General features: G+C 45.8%; 1 protein-coding gene across 5 annotated transcripts in view; it reads left to right on the top strand.

Moving 5' to 3' along the window:
- CARD11 (caspase recruitment domain family member 11) overlaps positions 1–19,877 on the top strand; it is a 1,114,500-nt gene that overhangs the window by 1,091,442 nt on the left and 3,181 nt on the right. For all 5 annotated transcript variants that reach the window (XM_078664998.1, XM_078664996.1, XM_078664999.1 and 2 more), the window contains exon 23: positions 6,367–6,482. In XM_078664998.1, the coding sequence (XP_078521124.1) occupies positions 6,367–6,482 (116 nt within the window). The remainder of the gene's footprint in view (positions 1–6,366; positions 6,483–19,877) is intronic.

Below are 19,877 nucleotides of genomic sequence, written 5' to 3'. Positions count from 1 at the left end.
GTGTGAACCCCGGTCAAGCAGAAACCACAATTCTTGTCAGGGTGAGGCATCAGCCAACCCTAATTGATCCTGTGCTCAAATCTCTGGTGGCTTGGCACAGAACAGTCAGGCTTAACTTAGAGGCAATATGTAAAGTTTTGTTCCAGACTCCAAACAGTAATAAAGTGAAGACACCACACGAAAAGGATCCCACACCAGATTAGAGCAAATTAGTAACTGTTAATAGCTAAAACAAGACCAAAACAACATAAATTCAATAAATCGGAGAAACGTAAGTTTAAAGATTTCAGTGAAAGTAACCCCAAAAAACATGAAGAGCAACTGTGAATATATGGTCGCACTGGCCCGGGACCAAATCACAAGTTTAGTCTGACCGTGATGGAGCGCAGACCAGCTACAAAGACCCAGTTAGATCAGCTGAACAAAGTGCTATAAATCCTGGATTGTGGTGCGATGCGAGAGTCTACGTCAAAGTTGTATTGCGCAGCCAAAGCTATGCGTCAGTTCTGAGATGCAGAGGGTCTGTGATGCGAAGTCCTGCATCGCCATCAAGGACCCCATCGATGAGGGATGTCGCTGAAAAGTCCGCCATCAAGGATTCATCGCCCAGTCAGGGCGATGCATCAGTTCTGAGGAGGTGCGATGCGGAGCCCAATGACATTGTCAAGACTGCCATCAACAAGGGATGCAGGGGCCTGTACCGAGGATGCGTGTGCAGCGGTGGTTCCGATGAGACAGTGGGCTGCAATGCGATGCAGGTCTTTGCAATAGGGAAGATCGATGCAGCAGTGACAATGTGTCGGTTATGCTTGGGGTTGCGACATGCAACAGAGAGGAAGCGTAGGTTCTCCTGGATGCACTGAGGCTGGCAGAACATTTTAGGCCCACTTTCAAGGGTTCCGGACTGGGATGGCATCACTTGGCAGGGTAGACTCACAGATGGCAGAGTTCAGGTGATGAGGTCAAAGCTGATGGAGCCTTCTATCCCTGAGGCTCAAGTCAGGAGACCAGCCACCTAGCCCTTGGAATCACTCCGGTACAGGTTCAGTCCTCACCCAGGCAAGAGGGCAGCAGGTCAGCACAGCAGGGTCGCTGTCCTTCAGAGCAGCAGTCCAGCAGAGTGGCATCATTTCAGCAGCACCGCAGTCCTTCTTCATTGGCCTTCTTTTGAAGTGGGAGCAGCTTTTAGAGGTTTCCCTTTAAAGTCAGCAGGCATCCTGCCTTCCCTGTCCTGGCTCCAAGCTAACTACAAGGGGGTGTGCCGCCTTTTGTGTGGAGGCAGGACACACCATACTGAAGTATAACTGGGGCTGTGCCCTGCTCCGCCCTCCCATCCTACCAGTGATGGCCCATTCAGGCACACCTATGCTCTCTATTGTGTGAGGCTGTCTAGGAGGAATAAACAGAGCCCAACTGTTAGCTGAACCCAGTCACATGATCCAGAGACAGGCTGCAGGCACAAAGGCAGAAAAGTACAAACTTTCATTGCATTTTCAGAATCGTAATTTTTCGAATCTGACTTTACCATAAGGAAGGGTTTTTTTCATTAAAATTCCAAAGACACCAAACATGAATGAGCTACCTGTTCCCATTTGGTTGTTACAGATTGTCAAATGTAATAAGGCAACTCCAATGTTATTCTATAGGAGAGGCAAGCCTTACAGTAGAGTGTTTCACTACTAGGACATGTACAACTTAAAAGTATATGTCCTACTTTTTAAAAACATTGCCCTCTGCCCTCTGGGCTATCCAAGGCCTACCCTTGGGATGATTATATGTTTGAAAAAGGAAGGTTTATTTTGTCAGGTCGAAATAACAGACCTAGACATGTTTAAAGTGCTACTTCGGTGGGTGACACATTCAGTGCTGCATGCCCACTAGTAGCATTGAATTTACAGGCCCTGGGCATAGGTAGTGGTACTTTACTGGGGACTTACAAGTAAATTAAAGATGCCATCGGTTATGAGCCAATTCTACCATGTTTTAAGGAGAGACCATAAGACCTTAAGTTCTGGTTAGCAGTGGTAAAGTGTGCAGAATCCTAAAGCCAGCAAAAATGAAGTAATCAAACATGATGGTTTAAGGCAATATATTAGCGTGAAAACCATGACAAGGATGCCGGGTCTAACACTATCCTTTATGTTCAGCTACAGCCACACATGCCAACTGCCTCTTCCTACAGCTTGCATATGCAAAGTCCATTATCCCGTCCAGAAACATCCTCTCATGCTAAGTATAGAATCATATGACATATGGTGCCTTTGATGCCCATTGCAGCTTCAAGTGCTTAGTGCAGTCTCAAATATCCAGTGACTGCCTTGTATGCCAGTGCAGCTTCATATGTACAGCGTAGCCGCTTGTGTACAAGGATTGCCTCATATGACCAACCCAGTACAATCTCATTAACCAAACATCTGGCCTCATAATGTTCAGCACACTACAACATCTGCTGCCCCTGGATTAGTGACAGAATATCGGAAACACAAATATCATGTGGACAGATTATCGGGTCCAAAATATTGAGGAAAAGAATATCGAGAAGGTGAGTGCAAATAGGGAAGTTTAACTTTAACATTCTTGACTCCGGATTTACATTACTTGAAGATATATATCGTCAAGTTACATATATGTGGAAATATATATAGTAAAACTTAACTTGCCCCAGTATTGGTAACTTTCATAGATTCCCATAGCTTGTATCATTCCCCGTCGTCGGAATGGGAGTCTCGGTAACAAAAATAACATAGCAGTAGGTACAAAAGAGAAAGAAAAAGGCCTAGGCCTCATTCCCTTTTGTAGCATATCCGCCTCTTTTTGTAAAAAAACCCAAAACTAAGCCTCAGCCAATCAGAGGAGCCTCACCCCAGAGAACCCTCCTGAGGGAACCTCAGAGCCTCAGATTTTCGTAGCCGTTGTATAACAATAACCACATCTGCTGTAGGCTGAGCTTTCCCAGGGGAGGAGGGTGGGCGCATGGGAATCTATGAAAGTTACCAATACTGGGGAACCAAAGTTACAGGTAAGTAACTTGTTTTCTTGCCCCAGTATTGGAACTTTCATAGATTCCCATAGCTTGTATCAGAATAGCTAGCAGGAAGAAATAAAGCACATTTTGTGACATAAAAAGAAACATGATTGCCTCTGTACCATCATGAAAGCAGAAGTAAAATATATACCGAAATAACAATTTGTATCGACAGTAAACACAAAATGTGCATAAAAAAGGAAGGAGGCATAGTAGGGAAAGCTCACCAATTAGTGGAAGAGGTTCCTCAGGACTGCCTGGCCGACAGCTGTGCCTTCCTGTGTCAAGGATTCCAAGCAGTAATGCTTCGTAAAAGTGTGCACGCTGCTCCAAGTCACAGGTCTGCAAATGTCTCTGATGTGTACTCCCGCGAAGAGAGCTGTAGATGAAGCCACGGATCTTGTGGAGTGTGCTCTAATCCTGCTGTCCAACGGCTTACCCGCTGTTGAGTGGCAATATAGAAAAGCACTGGAAATCCATCTTGCAATACTTTGCTTTGAAAGTGGAAGGCCCTTGCGAGGACCACTAAAAGCAATGAATAATTGTGAAGATTTACGAAACCCTTTGGTGTGATCCAAATAAAATTTCAAGCACCGCTGCACATCCAGAGAATGAAGTGACCTCTCCGCTGGTGTGGAAGGTTGAGGAAAGAAAGACTTGAGAATCACTGGTTCATTTAGGTGAAAGTCTGAAGGCCCTTTGGGTATGTTAGTACTCAAAATCACAGTATTTCTCTTGAATTGGAGAAAAGGTTCCTGTATTGTGAGAGCTTGCAATTACCCAATGCGTCTCACCAATGTGAGGGCAAGCAGGAGAGCCATCTTCCATGAAAGAAATTTTATGTCTGTACGATGAATTGGTTCAAAGGGATCCTTCAAGAGCTGTGCGAGAAGGGGTAGACTCGAAACAAGCCCTTGAGAAATTGTTTAATTATTCTTGAAGACCAGAGAAAAGGTCCAGATGCCGAGCGTCTGTAGCGAGAAATCGCTGCCAAGTGAACTAACTTTTTACACATCAAAGTAGCACTCACAAAGGCAGACTTAAGTGATCTCACCCCCTCCCTCCCTGGCTTCCTCACTACGCTCAATAGACTTGGCCATCAAGTTTCGAGAATCTACAAATTAATCCGCCCACAAAGTTCCACCTTGACTGACTCCTTAAGATTATTTTGGGAATCTTATTCGTCCACACCAACTTCAGAAATAGAGTGGGCCAGGACTTGGGATTCCACCACACGTCACAAAATCAGCACTCTCTTTCCCAAACTAAGTTCTGGCTACTCCACAAAGCCTTCTGGACGCCTAAGAGGCTATTCCTACATAACATTAGGGACGACGACACCTGCTGGAATTGCAGGGAAGAAAGTGGGGACCTCGAACACTTAATAATTAAATGCCCATGTGTCACCACCTACTGGGACAGAATCTTTGATTTCATCTCCAACGTCTTACATGTCTCGCTTCCGAGAGAATTCTCAACCCTCGTGTTGAAATTTACCAAAGCCATCACACTCAATGATAATGACAAAGCCCTACTTGACCTACTACTGACTGCGGCGTTTTTTTTTTTGCAGAGTTTTATATAGCGCGAACTAGACCCGAACTGAATCAGGTATCAGAGCGCTTTACATAGCACCAGTTACTTTACATGAGGACACACATTCATTTTTTTTTTTAGGCACGGGGAGATTAAGTGATTTGCCCAGAATCACAGGATTTTTTTTTTTTTGGCGTCGTTACCGAGACTCGAACCCAGATCCCCAGGTCCGAGGTCGGGCGCCCTAGCCGTTCAGCCAGCCCCTCTCCCCAAGTTAAGATTATACTGAATAATTGGAAAGACACGAGTAAAGCCTCTTTCCCCTACTGGCTTAACTGGGTCTCCAATCTCAGAGGAGCCGATAATATAGCCCTGGCCTCTACCCCTTAGCGCCCCCTCATAGGAAACTCTGGACCTCACTGAATACTTTGACTTACACAAACCACCATGATTGCCTGATGAATCTACGTTAATATGATAATGCTGTTAATATGTTAATATGATATGTATGCTTACTTGCAGACTTACCTTCATATCAGTGCATTGATGCAACGTACTTATATATTATTTTTATATATATAATTTCTTATGTATAATTTCTTATGCACATTTCATGATTCTTTTGAGCTCGCCGCCACTGTGTACTCTTTATATCCTTTATGTAACCTTTTACTTTGTATTACGATTGTATTACATGCTGATCACTTCTTAAACTCCCAATACAAAATTTGTGAACTAAAAAAAAAAGTGTTCTTTCACCTAGCCTCCCTTCCTCAGTGCCTCTCCCACAGGAGTGGGCAGGGGAAAAGTAGGGTTACCACAGCATTAAGGAAAGGAGAACCCACAGCAATACTGTTAAAATGTGAAGAAAATAATAATAGATTCAAAAATATAAGTATTTACTTTGATATTATTTTTATGTCAGCAAAAGCATTTTTATGAAATCACAGTACTGTGATAAGTCTGAAATATGCATGAGGTGCCTGAAATTAGCAGTGGAACATGATTTGATTTCAGAAGACACATTTTCCACAGTGAGTGTGGATTATAAGAATGTGTGTATGGTTTAATGATTTTACATTTTTTAAATTGCAATCCCTGCCCCATGAGAATATTTTTCAACAACAGCACAACAGACTCCTAAAGCAAAAGCATAATGCTATATTGCACGTTCTCATGTAGGGTGGCCCATTGGACATTAACTTTTTTGTAAAGAGGATCCTCACATGATTCAGCATCCAGCCCCACCACTAAGAAGGCTACAGTGCAATGGAGTGATGAGAGAATGAATAAAACTCAACTCCACTCGCATGTATTTCTCAATACCAATGTGTGTGGCAAGGACTGTGAAAATGTTTCCATAGCGCCAACACGTTTTTTTTTTATTTTCGGTTTTGCATCTCCTAATATGCTCCGTTTCCCTCCTTTGTCTAAGGGCGATCTGAATGCCATGTTAGTTCAGAGAGAGAAAGCCTGCATAAAAAAACAGAAAAAATGTGTAAATTGCATGCTCCTGTAGCTACCTTGTAGCTTACAATATATATACATTGTACTGTGAAAAAATATGCATTTTCGTTCAAATTCACTGCAGTATCCATTCTTCACTCTTGTTAGCAGTGTTTAATGCCTCTGGGATGCTATTTGTTACCCTTAGGAATGTGCGCATGTAATTGGACTTCCATGTTCCATTGCCTTCTTCACAATGGATGCTCCATACATGAACCATCCGCGCATGCGTCATCTCGGATGCTTTCAGATGCACACTCTCAGGATTGTAATCTGTTTTCATGCTTGTATTTTTTCAGAATAAGCACTGTCTGCTCGAAGCTGAACTGGGCATTGCAAAGGACTTAATCAAATTGAAGATCTACCCTATTGTGATTTTTGTTAAGGTCACAGAGAAAAACATCAAGCGATTCAGGTAATGATCCTAGTCAAACTCAGGGGTCCGAATTACCAAGCGTATTTATGGTGAAATTCAGGTAAAGGTATGACATATCCCTAGCTTCTACTATGACCATACCCTTCCTGCCAACCTGAACAAATATCTTAGCTTGTGAGGAGGAGACTGGGCCTTAGATATTGATGTTGTATTGTGTCACACAGTGGCACCTTGTAAATTGGTAGGTATGCCATACTTTTGTCACTAACAGGGTATGGCCACCCAACAGCTTCCTCCATCAATTTGCAATATTGTTTGTTTGTCACACCAAAGTTGCTGCAAGGTGGAGTATTGTTGAGGCATAAAACCAGTGCATAATTAGTGCGTGTTTGCCGGTGCTCAGCACTGGCACTTATTTCCAAATACCGGCACATATAAAATGGATTCTACCACATTATGGCACTGTTTGTGTATTTTTTAGCAGAATTCATCAGTGTAGCATTTATTTTAAATGATGGATCTAGCACATGGATAATGCTGGCACTGACTTTCTGCACCCGTGTCTGCAGCTATTGGTAGTACCAGCTGCAGTGGACCCCTGCGAAGTGTTTGAATCCTGGCACTTAATTTTTGTTTAATAAATTAACCACTACATAAAATGAAAAAATAAAGATAGAAAAGCTATAACATGTACATGAATACATTATACATTATCCACTTAAATGAACTAGAATGTAGTCTACACATGTCTGAGCATAATTTAGGACCCAACAGTGCCAATGGGTCACTGAAAGTTATTACAATTTTTCAAAACAATGGAATATTAGAGCATGTAATGCATGCACACGTACAGTAGGTGTAAATTCTGACTGGCTTTAGGAGGTTGGGTATATTTAAGAGAATGTCAGAGAAGTTGCTAAGGACATGCAGTTCAAGGTAGTAATGTTTTAGGGGATTAACTTACATATGCCTATACACTTACTATTCTTCTCTGTGCACTTTATTCACATTTTAATGGATGTCTGGCAAAATATCCTGGAGGAGTAATGAAGTGAAATGATTAGTCCAGTTCCCGAAATAAGAGTGTATAAAATCTTGTTAAGCACACTAAAAATAGTAATTTAGCCTGAATATGCACAATGCATTCAGAAACAGTTCAACTTTTGCCAAAATCCTAATCCTTCACATTTGTAATACACTGATAATGTACATTACACATATGTTACAAACAAAAGGGTGTGGGACAGCCTTGTATGTGATTGCCGGAAACATCTGCAAATTCCTTGAAGTGCATTTTTCTTGAGTCAAATGGACATGTGCCCGAATCTGGGAAAATGTAAACCGTGCCTGTGCCAAACTTCCTATTTGCTGACTTTGCATGTTTATTGTGGTACCTTTATGTATAGCATTTTTCCATATCCTTAGATTCACAGCTGTGGCAGTGCCTTTTGAGTCGTCTTGTCCCAGATTGCTGATGTACACTGGCTTCTCAGAACAGTTTGTGAGACATGGGCCAAAACTTAATGCAGTCCCTCAAGAAACTTCCATTTTTGCCATGTGCCCCCAAAGCAGTTGTTTTTATGTTCTATGTAAACATAACATTTGGCACCATCTAGTGGCACATAAACATATATATATATATAGTTTGGACCAATGTTTCCATAGGAAAAGCGTTTTTTGTTTTGCCAATAACTTTCGTGCCGCTTGACATATGTTCATGACATTTTCCAAATAAAGTGAGCTGGTGATTCTTGCTGTGCATGGAAAGTTTCGGGGTGATCCGTCAAGCGAGAGACTAGAAAAAGGGGGGGGGCTCAAAAAAAGTGTGTTACCCATGTTTATTGCCATAGAAATTTTGAACACAACTACAACCCAAACCATTGGACAAAATTATACCAAACTTGGCAAAAATGAAGATTTTGTTCCGCAGAGCACACTTTCAGTTATTTGGTGTAAATCTGTTTAGTAGTTGTCAAGAGATATAAGGAAATCCAAATTTGGTTATCTGTGACCTCAAATAATTCTCGAATACTTACGAGCTTGTGTAGAGATCTGCACAGCTCTAATTGGCTGCCAACACTTCAACCAGGATGTGTAGGCAGCCATCTTGAGATTCGGCTTCAGCCGAGTCCTCAAAATAGCCACTAAAAAAGAAAAGGGGGCATGGTAGAAATCCCCTAACTCTCCAGCTCTGGTGCTGGGATCCCAGAGGTACCCCGCCAGGGCAAAAAAACGAATCCCTTTTTCTTAAAAATTGCAGAAAATTCACAAAGTTCGCCAATTCATGGCCAAAAATGTAAGAAAAAAAGTGTGGTCTCCCGTGCCTGTTTATCAAGAAGCCTCTGTGTGGGCCAGGACCTGGGGGCATTTTATAATGAATGGAGAAGCCCCCCTCCTGAGGCTTTTTGAGCCCTGGGACCACCACCTCCCCGGGGCTTTATTTTACATAATGGAGAGGGGCTGCGCAGACCCCCTTCCTGGGCATCCTAGAAGACCCGGAGACCACTACCTCCCTGGGCTATGTTTTTAATAAGGGAGGGGGCTTTGCACACCCCCCTCCTGGGATTCTAGAAGCCACCACTCCCCTAGGGCAGTTAAAACAATTTGCGAGGGCTGCACTGACCACCCCAGACCCCGGGGACTACAACCTCCCTGGGGCCAAAAACATATTAAACAATGGGAGGGGGCGCTCCGTCCCCCTCCTGGGACATATAAGGCCCGGTGGACCACCACCTCCCTGGGGGCAACCAATCAATACAGAAGGTTGGGGGCTGCACAGCGCCCCTTCTAGAGCCAATAATGGCCCTGGGGACCACCACCCCCCATGGCCGGCTCCTGCTATGTCCCGAGTTGCCCACCCCGGGACATAGCTGTTTGCTCTGACTTGGCAGGAGCTGTAACAGCTCCTACCAAGTCGGAGCAAACACTAAGGGGCACATTAGGATCGTGGGCGTACACTGTCGTAACAAGGGACCGGCCGCCATAAGGGCAGGGGTTCCGTATGTGCCATTAGGATGCGCCCGCCACACTGGCGGGCGCATCCTGCATCCCTAACATTGTGGTTGGCGGTGCACTCAGCACCGGTTGCCACAATGCCAGGGAGGCATGTTGTGCACTTCCATGCACAACATGGCAGGCACCGCGCGGTGCCTGCCATGTTGTGCATGGAACTGCAGGGGGGTACCAATGGGCCCCACAAGCAGACTCAACATGCCTTTCCGTGGTGGCAATGCCGCCACGGAAAGGCATCTGTTAAGACACATTCTAATATGGCTGGCGGTGTCTATTAGACACCGCCACCATGTAGAACCCTTTTCCGCCTGGTCGGCATGTCGACCGGGCGGAAAAGCGGCGGACGGTCTTTCCGTGGGGAGTCAAGATATCATGCTCATGTAATAGGATAGGATTTAAAACGCCCCCTTATGTGTAACGTACGGATATAGAAGTAACGTTATAATAAATGCAACTCTGTCTGGTTTCCTCCAGGGGCAGAAACACAGGACATCCAATCAAATTTACAGCAGAGTCACCTCGGTTAACCAAAGTCAAATGAGAAACTTCATATCCCCAGAGCACTGTGAAATAATTAAAGACCAATATTTATGATTTGCACATTATATCTATCAAGGTGATCCATGTCACAAGTGTGGTGCTTCAAGCCAGCACAGAGTTTAACTAATCCCTTAATTCTGGGACTTTTAAGCCCATACGTTATTTATTAATGGGAAAAGCCAGGCATCGAGTTGGGTGGCACAAGCAATTCCAGTTCACACACTTTGTACAGAATGTGTGCATAAATGCATATGAACGGTCATCATGTATGTATTTGGGATAGTACATGGTATTACAGGCAAGAGCTGCAGCACAGAAGGTGTAAAGCATAGTCCATCTTTAGAAACATTCTCTTTTGTTGATGCTAATAAGGAATGTAATGACATTTAGTGGGGCCGCCCTTAACCAGCAGGCGGCTATCTTAAAACTTACCAAATGGTAACAATCATGGTAATGTTAAGAAACAGCCTGCCAGTGATAAAATGCTACTACAAGTCCTAGAAAGCACAAGGACCATAGTTAATAATCCAGGACAGGCCAAAGGTGTTGGTCAGACAAGAAACTGCCACTTAACACACACCTCATGAGGTTACCACCCCCCAGAAATACAGATACTGCATTCTGCACAAAGATGTTATAATACATTGAACCTGCAGCCATTTATATTCACTCTGTATTGCAATCATATCATTATATGACCATTGTCATAACATGTACAATTCACCTCTTCCACTGCATTGCATGCAGTTAAAACGGCTGTCTGTTGCATTATGACAGGTCTGTGCAGGACTGGGATAAGTTGCTGTCCTGCCTGGCTGCCCAGTAAAACACTAGTCCACGTCATAATGTGGGATAGCTTCCAGGAACACTGTGTACATTTCATTCTGGTGCTTTTTACCGGGTTTAATTGGAGCTGTAGACTTAAACACCAGCATCTGCTGAAATTGTCACATTTTCCTCAGCATACATAAAACAAACTTGTTTAGCGAAACAACAATGGTGGGCGGTGCTGGGAGTGAGCCAGCACCTGCTAATGATTTTCAAAAACAAGAGTATGTCTCCTCTCTAGAAATGCATCATAACATATGCATCGTTTTTTGATAAATTCACTTTATGTGATCATTTCCATTTTTGGGGGGCGTAAATAGCTCAAACTCGACCCAAAGGTATCAGAGCACTTTACATGAACACCATTTGAGTTACAGACAGGCACATTCATTTTGTTATTCACAGGGAGGTTAAGTGATTTGCCTAGATTCACAGGATATTGAGCTTCCCTGCTGGCACTCAAACCCGGTTTCCCGGCTTCGAGGTCGACCGCTCTAGTCATTTGGACAGGTTACCATTTTTTATGCTCGATGAAGAAGGTGTCCCACAGGCCATCAGTGCTTGCTTCACCAGGCTCAACAGGGTCCACAACTGCTTCAAAGCTGAGCAGCATTATGACCATCTGTGGGGCCTACAAGGGGACCTCATCATCCAGGATCCACAGGGGCCAAACCGCTAACACTGCGACTCCCAACGCCACTCGTGGCAGTGGTGTCACTGTGAGGCCCGCCGGGTGCTGTCCATGACAGGCCTCATTGTGCATATACATTAGTCCCTGCCACACCACCAGGATTTACTAAAAGCCTTTCCTGGCCTCTTCTGGGTTAAAAAGCACTAGTAATATGCAATAATGCACTGCTATGATTTCTTCTAAAGGGCCTGCCTACACCAAGCCCAAAGTGTTGATTGAATCACTCTGACTAGCTGCAGCACTAGGGGGCAGATTTACAAGCCCCTTGCGACACTTTTACACCGCTGTTGCGTCACTTTTGTGACCCAGCGGCGGCGTAAACCATGCACCACGTTGCGACTTATTTATAACGTCTAGATGCGCCACGTTGTAAAGCCCTGCGCCACATGAAACCTGCGTCAGGTTTCATGTGGGCGTTCTGTCGCAGGGTGGGCGTTCCCTTGCAGGAAAGCCCCGTAAAACTGACGCAGTGAAATCTACAAGATTTCACTGAGTCATTTTTACGACGCTACTGCGTCAAATCCTTACGCATGCTTCAAGCACCACGTTAAGTATGGGCGGCCTCTGTGCATTGCAGGAGTTGCGTCGCAACTCCAGCAATGTGCCGCCCGTACACCACAACATGCGTCACGCATCTGCCCCCCCTTTCACCATGGTGTGCCGCATAGTAAATGCGACGCATTCGTGGTCGCGCAAGGGGAGGATTGTGTGACCCATCTATTCTGGCACATCCCTGCTGATTTGCAGAGATACACCCGAAGTTGTAAATCTGCCCCTCGATGTTTTTGGAGGAAAGTATCAATTTTTTAGTGATGCTGCTTTGTGTTAAATGAGAGCTGAATCAGAACCGCCAAACAGCTCTGAAGTCATCAGAGGGAGACTGACATATGGAAATGTCACCAGTCTCTACGGGCTAGCGACAGTGAATAGGGAGGGGTTACACAGGTGACAATTAATAGCTATAAAAGAGTTTAATCGTCCTTCCCTCCTACCTGTTTCTCTGCAGCTTACTCCTCCATCTTGGCTGGAAAGCAAAGCAAAGCAAACTTCAGTGCTATTGGTGATATTTCTGCTGTCTCATGAAACCAACCCCACAGTCTCTTTGAACACCTTGGCATATAGCAAAAAGTAATTACTTAGAAACCACATAGCTTTGGTGGTTTCCTCAGCGTATGCAAACTCAAGTCCAGTTAAAGGTACTTGGCAGCTTAGGGGGTAAGCCTGATACATCAGAAGGCATTTTACATACAATGTTTACTGTACAAACCATGGAATCTCTTGGAACCCAGCACAAAAGTAGTGGTGGGGGCGGGTTCGCGCACTCATAGTCATGCATACTAAAATGCATATAAAGTGTCAAACTGTGATATCGGGACGATATATGCACAATCAGTCTAAACAAGATCTCCAAAGAAATGTGGAGGACTATACTGCAAGTAAAAGCTGACGGAAAGTCTGCCCCTCCTTAAACCTACAGCAATACTCACAGTAGTCATATAAATACAGAAGTGTCAGTGAGTGCAAGCTTCGTTTTCCTTTCACTCTGCAGCATGCTTTCAGTTGGACTGGTAAGGCGATGTACCTGACAAATGGCTGACCCTGCAGGGATCCGGACACCATATTAAAATGTGTTACATTAATACAAGATGTGTGGTACTTGGCAGGGCTGTCCAGGGAGGAGGCTGCGAGGCACTCCTCCTCCTTTGCAAAAGTGGGGAAACAGATGGCAGAAAAACTAGCAGAGAAGGCAAAACGGATGGTAGAAAAACAAGCAGGAAATGCAAAACAGAGGGCAGAAAAATAAGCATGAAAGACAAAACAGAGGGCAGAAAAACTAGCTGAAAAGGCCAAAGAGGGAGCAAAAAAACAAGCAGAAAAGTAAAAATGGAGGGCACAAGAACGACCAGAAAAAGGCAAAACAGAAGGCAGAAAAATAAGAACACAAAGGGCAAAACAGAGCAGAAGAGGGTAAAAGAGTGGGCAGAAAAACAAGCAGAAAAGGCAAAACGGTGTGCAGAAAAACTAGCAGGAAAGGCAAAACAGAGGGCAGAAAAACTAGCAGAAAAGGAAAACAAAGCAGAAGACGACATTCAGACACTTACACACCCACTCACACACCCACTCAGAGACTCACGCACACACTCACAGACCCACTAGAACACTCATACAACCACTCATAGACTCATGCACTCAACTCACTCACAGACCAAATCAGACACTCACACACCCACTCACAGACCCACTCAGACACTCACACACCTACTAACAGACCCACTCAGAGGCTCTGCACCCACTCACAGACCAATTCAGAGACTCACACACCCACTCACAGACTCACTCATGCACTCACTTACATACTCATGAAGGCACTTGCAAACCCACTCAGATGCTCAGACGCCCACTCACAGACTCACACACTCACTCACACACCCACCCACCCAGTGAGGCACTTATACAGCCACTCCCAGATACAATCAGACACTCACACGCCCATTGAGACACTCAGACGCTTACTCACACACCCACTGATACACTCAGTCACAAAGGTTAGAGGTTAGAGTTACGACATTACATTTAAAAAACTTTGAAATTCACTTATAAAAGCAAATGTTATGGGGACTTTATAGTTAGGAAATAACATTTAAAACCATACAAATTCACTACAAAAAGCCTAAGGTCACAGGGGCGTTATAGTTATCAAATAACATTAAAACTCCATAGAAATTCACTGGAAAAACCAAAGGTTACAGGGACGTTACAGTTAGGAAATAGAATTAAAAACAACCTTAGAAATTCACTGAAAAAACAAATGTTAGAGGGATGTTATAGTTAGGCCCATATTTCACTCATACAAAACAATAGAAATTCATCAGTTATAATTACCTGATCTAACTATATCTTGCGCCCCTGTAATGTACTGCTTTTGACCTCACATATTACATCACCCATGACATGGTCAGTGATATCACTGATAACATCTCAAATTACATCACTGATGACATCATCCAGTGATTGTGGCTGTTTCGTAAACGTTTATGAGTGTTAAAGATATATATTAAGATACTACAAAAGTTTAATGACATTTAAAAATGCTCCTGCTGCTTGGCAACAAACCGGGGACCTGTTTCCCTGCTCGCAATGATGCAGGCAGGTAAACAGTACCATATATTGGTCTTTCCTAGATGGAGCAGCATAAATAACTACTCCCTCTGGGCAGGACCAATGCTGGGTCGTGCTCCTGCAGGGAGGCGGATGGGGCTGCGGGTGCCCTGGGGCTCCCACCATGGCCCCCAATGTAGAGCGTGGGGGGCGCCCCAGGTGGCACCGATGCATCCACCTATTTAAAATGCAGGGTAATCGGGCCAAAAATATGTATTTATTATGAAGGTCTTATATAGCGTGAACAAGATCCTTGTGGATATCAGAGCGCTTTACATTAAGTCAGGCTGGATATACAAATGAATAAATGCAGGCACATCAAAAATACATGACAAATAGTGCAAAGTGAGGCATTAGAGTACAGGAACAACATATAACGGTTGAGTTAGTTCGGGGTCAGATAGCATGCCTAGAAAGTCAAGAAGGCCTCTTGTCGAAGTAAGGGTTAATGGTAAGGGAATGATTGGTCTCCAAGATTCATTAGTCTATGTTTAGGTGAGTCTTGCCATGAGGAACGCTTTCAGTTCTTTTTTTAACGAAACCGGGAAAGCATTCAGTGAAATCCATATCCTGGGCGCCATCCCAGAGATGGAGCTGGCAAACCCCCTATCCTTTTAAAAAAGATACAACCCCAGGGTAGGGGGTCCCAGGGCCTATAAAGACTTGGGGCGAGGGGGCCACAGCCTCCCTCCCCTTGTATTTAAATTGCAGCCCCAGTGTCCCGGATCCTAATTAGGCTGAGTGAGGGGGAAGTGGCCCCCCTCTGTTTGTCAATTACTCCACCCTGGATAATGGGGTCCCCCGGATCCTAGTAAGGCTTGGGGGGCAGCTGCACACCATTTCCCTTTTTAAAAATCAAATTTGGTCCGCGGGGATAAATAAGGTTTACGGGGTCCAAAAAGGATTGCAGAGGGGTGATGCGTTCCCCCTTCCCTTTTTAATTGGCTTTGGATCGGGGAGGAGGTCCCCGGGGCTCGATCCGTCTTGGGGTGGGGGCCATGCACTCCATCCCCTTTTATATAGAAAACAGTCCCGGGGTCAAGGTCCCAGGTGCCTATGAGGGCTCGGGGAGTGCAGCTATACAAGGCATGGGAAGGAGGCTGCACTACCTCATCCCTTAGATTTTGTATTCGGGGGATAAGATCTCCGGGCCCAAGACAGCTTCGAGAGGAGGGCATGTTGCGCACTCCCCTTTTTATTGAAACTTGCCCCAGAGGATGGCATCCCCGGGGCCAATTAAGAGTCAGGAGGCAGCTGTGCGTTTCCCTTCCCATAATATATATGATTTTGCACCAGGGGATGGGATTCCTGGGGCCCAAAGGCCAACCCAGTGCTGCGCACACTAAATGCGGTGCAGTGTTGGGTTGACAGCCTGCTGAATAGTTGGAAGCATGGCCTGGATGCCAGACAGGCCCTGCAGCAAACACCAGGCAATGCAGAACCAAACGTCATGTGTACTGTGGAGTTGGCTGCCTTCGGGTGATGGCCTGCGAGGAGTTGGAAACTGGGACTGACTGAAAGCCAGTTTCCGTAACCAACCCCACACTGTGCACAGTAAATGCCCATGCACAGCGTGGTATTCGCTGCGTGCAGGAGGGTGACTGCCCCGGCCGTGCCCTGTTGCCAACCCTCTGCTGTGCATGGCCTATGGTGTTATCAGTGAATTTCTAAGGTTTTTTTAAATGCAAATTCAAAAGTATAACGTCCCTGAAATCTAGGGTTATTTCAGTGAATTGCTAATGTTTTTTAAATGCTAATTTCTAACTATAACGTAGTAGTCGCGCTTGCAGAGTGGTGCAGAAAGGGGCCTGGGCCTCCAACCAGTGCTCTGGAATTCCCCTGCGTAGGACTTACAGGAGATACCAGGAGGGCTACTTGGCCGCCAAAGTCCCTCAGGAGTAAAGTGAACTTCATCCCCCAACCAGTACTGTGCCAGGGGGCACATTTGCAGAGTGGTGGAGAAAGGTGAACGTGGCCTCCGAAGGCTTCTTAGCAATCCAACTGTGTGGGACTTACTGGAGATAACAGGAGAGGTAGTTGGCCCCCAAGGTCAACCTTGGGGGCCAAGTACCCCTCCTATTACCTCCAGGAAGTCCCACACAGCAGGATTGCAAAGTTTTCATAGCAGGCCATGCCCCCTTTCCCCACCACTCTGTAAACACACTTCCTGGCTCGCTCTTGGATGGGGATTAAAGTGCCCTTCGCTGCTGGGGGTCCTTAGGGGCCAACTAGCCTACCTGATACCTCCAGTTTGCCCCAGACAGTGGGATTGCTGACAGGTGGACACAGGCCACGTCCTCTTTCTCCACCACTCTGCAAACGCACCTCATGACACGTTCTTGGGTGGGGGATTAAGTCCCCTTGAATCCTGAGGGTCCCTGGAGGCGAACTAGCCCATCAGGTACCTCCAGTAAGCCCCACACAGCTGGATTGCTGATAGTGGTCCGAGGGCATACCCCCTTTTTACACCACTGTACAAACACGCCTCCTTCTCCTGGCGCACTGCTGCTTGAGAGATGAAGTCCACTTTAGACCTAAGGTCCTCAAGACACAAGAGGACCTCTTCGCCCCACTAGCAATGTGCCAAGAGGCCCGTTTGCAGAGTGGTGTAAAAAGGGGCATGGCCTCGGACCACCTCTGAGCAATCCCACTGTGTGGGGCTTACTGGAGGTACCTAGTGGGCTGGTTGGCCCCTAAGGGCCCTTAGAATTCAAGGGGACTTAATCCCCCAGCCCAGAATGCACCAGGAGGTGCGCTTGTAGAGTGGTGCAGGGAGGGGGTGGGGCCTCAGCGAGATGGCAGCTTTTTTTGTCAGAAGGGGGCTGTGTGGCCCCCCTTCTTTCAATATTTTGTGGGCCCTGGGAGACCCCATCCCCAGGGCTTGCGACATTTATGGAGAAAAAAAACGGGAAGGAGGCTGAACGGCCCCCCTCCCGAGGCCGATTTTGGCTCCGGGGACCCCATCCCCTGGGCATGACCACATATTGGGTTTTTATTTAAAAAAATATTTTTAAGACCGGGCATGTCGGCCAGAATCCTGAGGCCATTATTGGCCCCAGGGACCCCATCATTTGGGGCAGTGCCTCTTTTTTTTACTATTTACACGGGAGGGGGGCCATGTGGCCCCCCTTCCCTGGGCTAATTGTTTCCCCGGGGACCCATCCCCCGGGGCCTGGCCCCATTTTGAGGACTGCGGGGGGAGCCTTAATGACCCCGTGGCTCCAGCCGGCTCCCAGTCTCCTGCGGAGCCGGCATTGCTTTTGGGCAAGGGGAGCTGCTGACATGCAGCTCCCCCTGTGACATTGCTGAAGCCGGCTCTGGAAGTGACGGTCCCCAAGGCCATCTAGGGCTCCTGGAGTGGGACCACGCTGCCCTCTCCCAACTTATTTAAAGGCCGGGGAGGTGGTGGTCCCCGGGGCAGTGTGGAGGGTTAGGATCTCCCCACACTTAATATAAATATTTGAAGCCCCGGGAAGATGGCGGTCCCTGGGCTTGGAGGGACCCATGAGGCACCCAAAATAACTGAATGCCCCGGGGAGGTGGCCTTCCCCGGGGCAGCATGGGGGGGCAGGAGCCTCTGTCATGCATTTTATTAAAAGCCCCAGGGAAGAGGCGGTCCCTGGGGCTGCGGTGGCCGATGAATATATTTGTCATATTGCCACCGGGACCTGGCCCACCCAGGGGCTCATTAAAACAAAGAGTGGGAGACAGCGCTTCATTTGTTTTTCAGCAAGATTCGGGAATCCCACCAAAATATTTTTTTACAAAAATGCTTTTTTTGGCCCTGAGGGTCTGAGGCCTAGGGGGTCAGGGTGTTTCTTTTTTTTAACCTTTTTTCTTGTGACTTGGTTCTACTGAGTCACAAAATGTCTGCCAACACTTCCTGGTTTGAAGTGTTGGCAGCCAATCAGAAACAAGCTCGTGATCTGGAGGGTTCAGCCAATCAGTTTCACAATTCTCAAATATCGATATCTGTAAATATTTAAATATCTCAAAAACTATCGAGCGGATTTACACCATTTAAAAAAAGCGTGCTTTCTGGATTAAAAGCTACTTTTTGCCCACATTTGGTGTAATTCCGTTCTGCAGTTCGGGCTGTAGCTGTGTCTAAAGTTTCCTATGAAAATTAACATGGAGAAAACACGTTTTGGGACCCCCTTTTTTCTCAGCCCCCGCTTTACGAATCACCCCGAAACTTTCAAGACAACAGCTGACCTGAGCGGGCCATTAGTTTTGAAAATTTCGTGAAGATTCGCTGAACTGTGCCAAAGTTATTGGCAAATCAAAAAACCCTTTTCCTATGGAAACTAGGTCCTAACTATAACTACATACTGGCGATCACCAGTTGGTAATAGATATATACAATTAGGGTACGGGCATTTTAAGGGTTTAGGGGTGGGGAAGGGAACAGGCTGGTAAGGGTAATTTTAGGGTTTGAGTGGGTACGGGTATTGGGCGGTAAGGCTATTTTTAGGTTACGGTTGGGTTGGGTATTGGGAGGTAAGTGTATTTTTAAGGTTTAGTGTTGGGTAAGGGTATTGGGTGGTAAGGGGACTTTTAGAGCTAATGGTGGGTTGGGGTATTGGGTGGTAAGGGAGTTTTTAGGGTTTACTGTTGGTAGGGGTATTGGGTGGGTACGAATACTGGGTGGTAAGGGTACTTTTAGGGTTCACGGGTGGGTAAGGGTATTGGGTGGTAAGGGGATTTGTAGGGTTTCGGAGTGGATAAGAGTATTGGATGGTAAGGGTGTTTTTAGAGGGAGTAAGGGTATTGGGTGATAAAGGTGTTTTTAGGGTTCATGGTGGATTAGAATATTGGGCGGTAAGGGTATTTTTAGGGTTTAGAGTGGGTAGGGGTATTGGGCAGTAAGGGTGTTTTTTAGGGTTTAGTGTGGATGGGATATTGGGAGGGAAGGATGTATTTTTAAGGTTTGGGGTGGGTAAGAGTACTGGGTGGTAAGGGTATTTTTAGTGTTATGGGGTGTGTAAGAGTATTGGGGTAAGAGTGTTTTTAGGGTTTAGGGGTGGGTAAGAGTATTAGTTGGTAAGGGTATTTTAGTGTTTAGGGTGGATAGAGGTATTAAGTGGTAAGGGTGTTTTTAAGGTTTAGCGGTGGTTATGGGTAGTGAGGTTATTTTTAGGAGTAGGTAAGGGCATTGGGTGGTAAGGGTATTTTAGAATTTATGAGTCAGTAAGGGCATTGGG

Source organism: Lissotriton helveticus, chromosome 10 (assembly GCF_964261635.1).
Source record: "Lissotriton helveticus chromosome 10, aLisHel1.1, whole genome shotgun sequence".
NCBI classification, from domain to species: domain Eukaryota; kingdom Metazoa; phylum Chordata; class Amphibia; order Caudata; family Salamandridae; genus Lissotriton; species Lissotriton helveticus.
The sequence above is the reverse complement of the archived record's forward strand: the minus strand, read 5'-3'. Positions and strand labels throughout refer to the sequence as shown.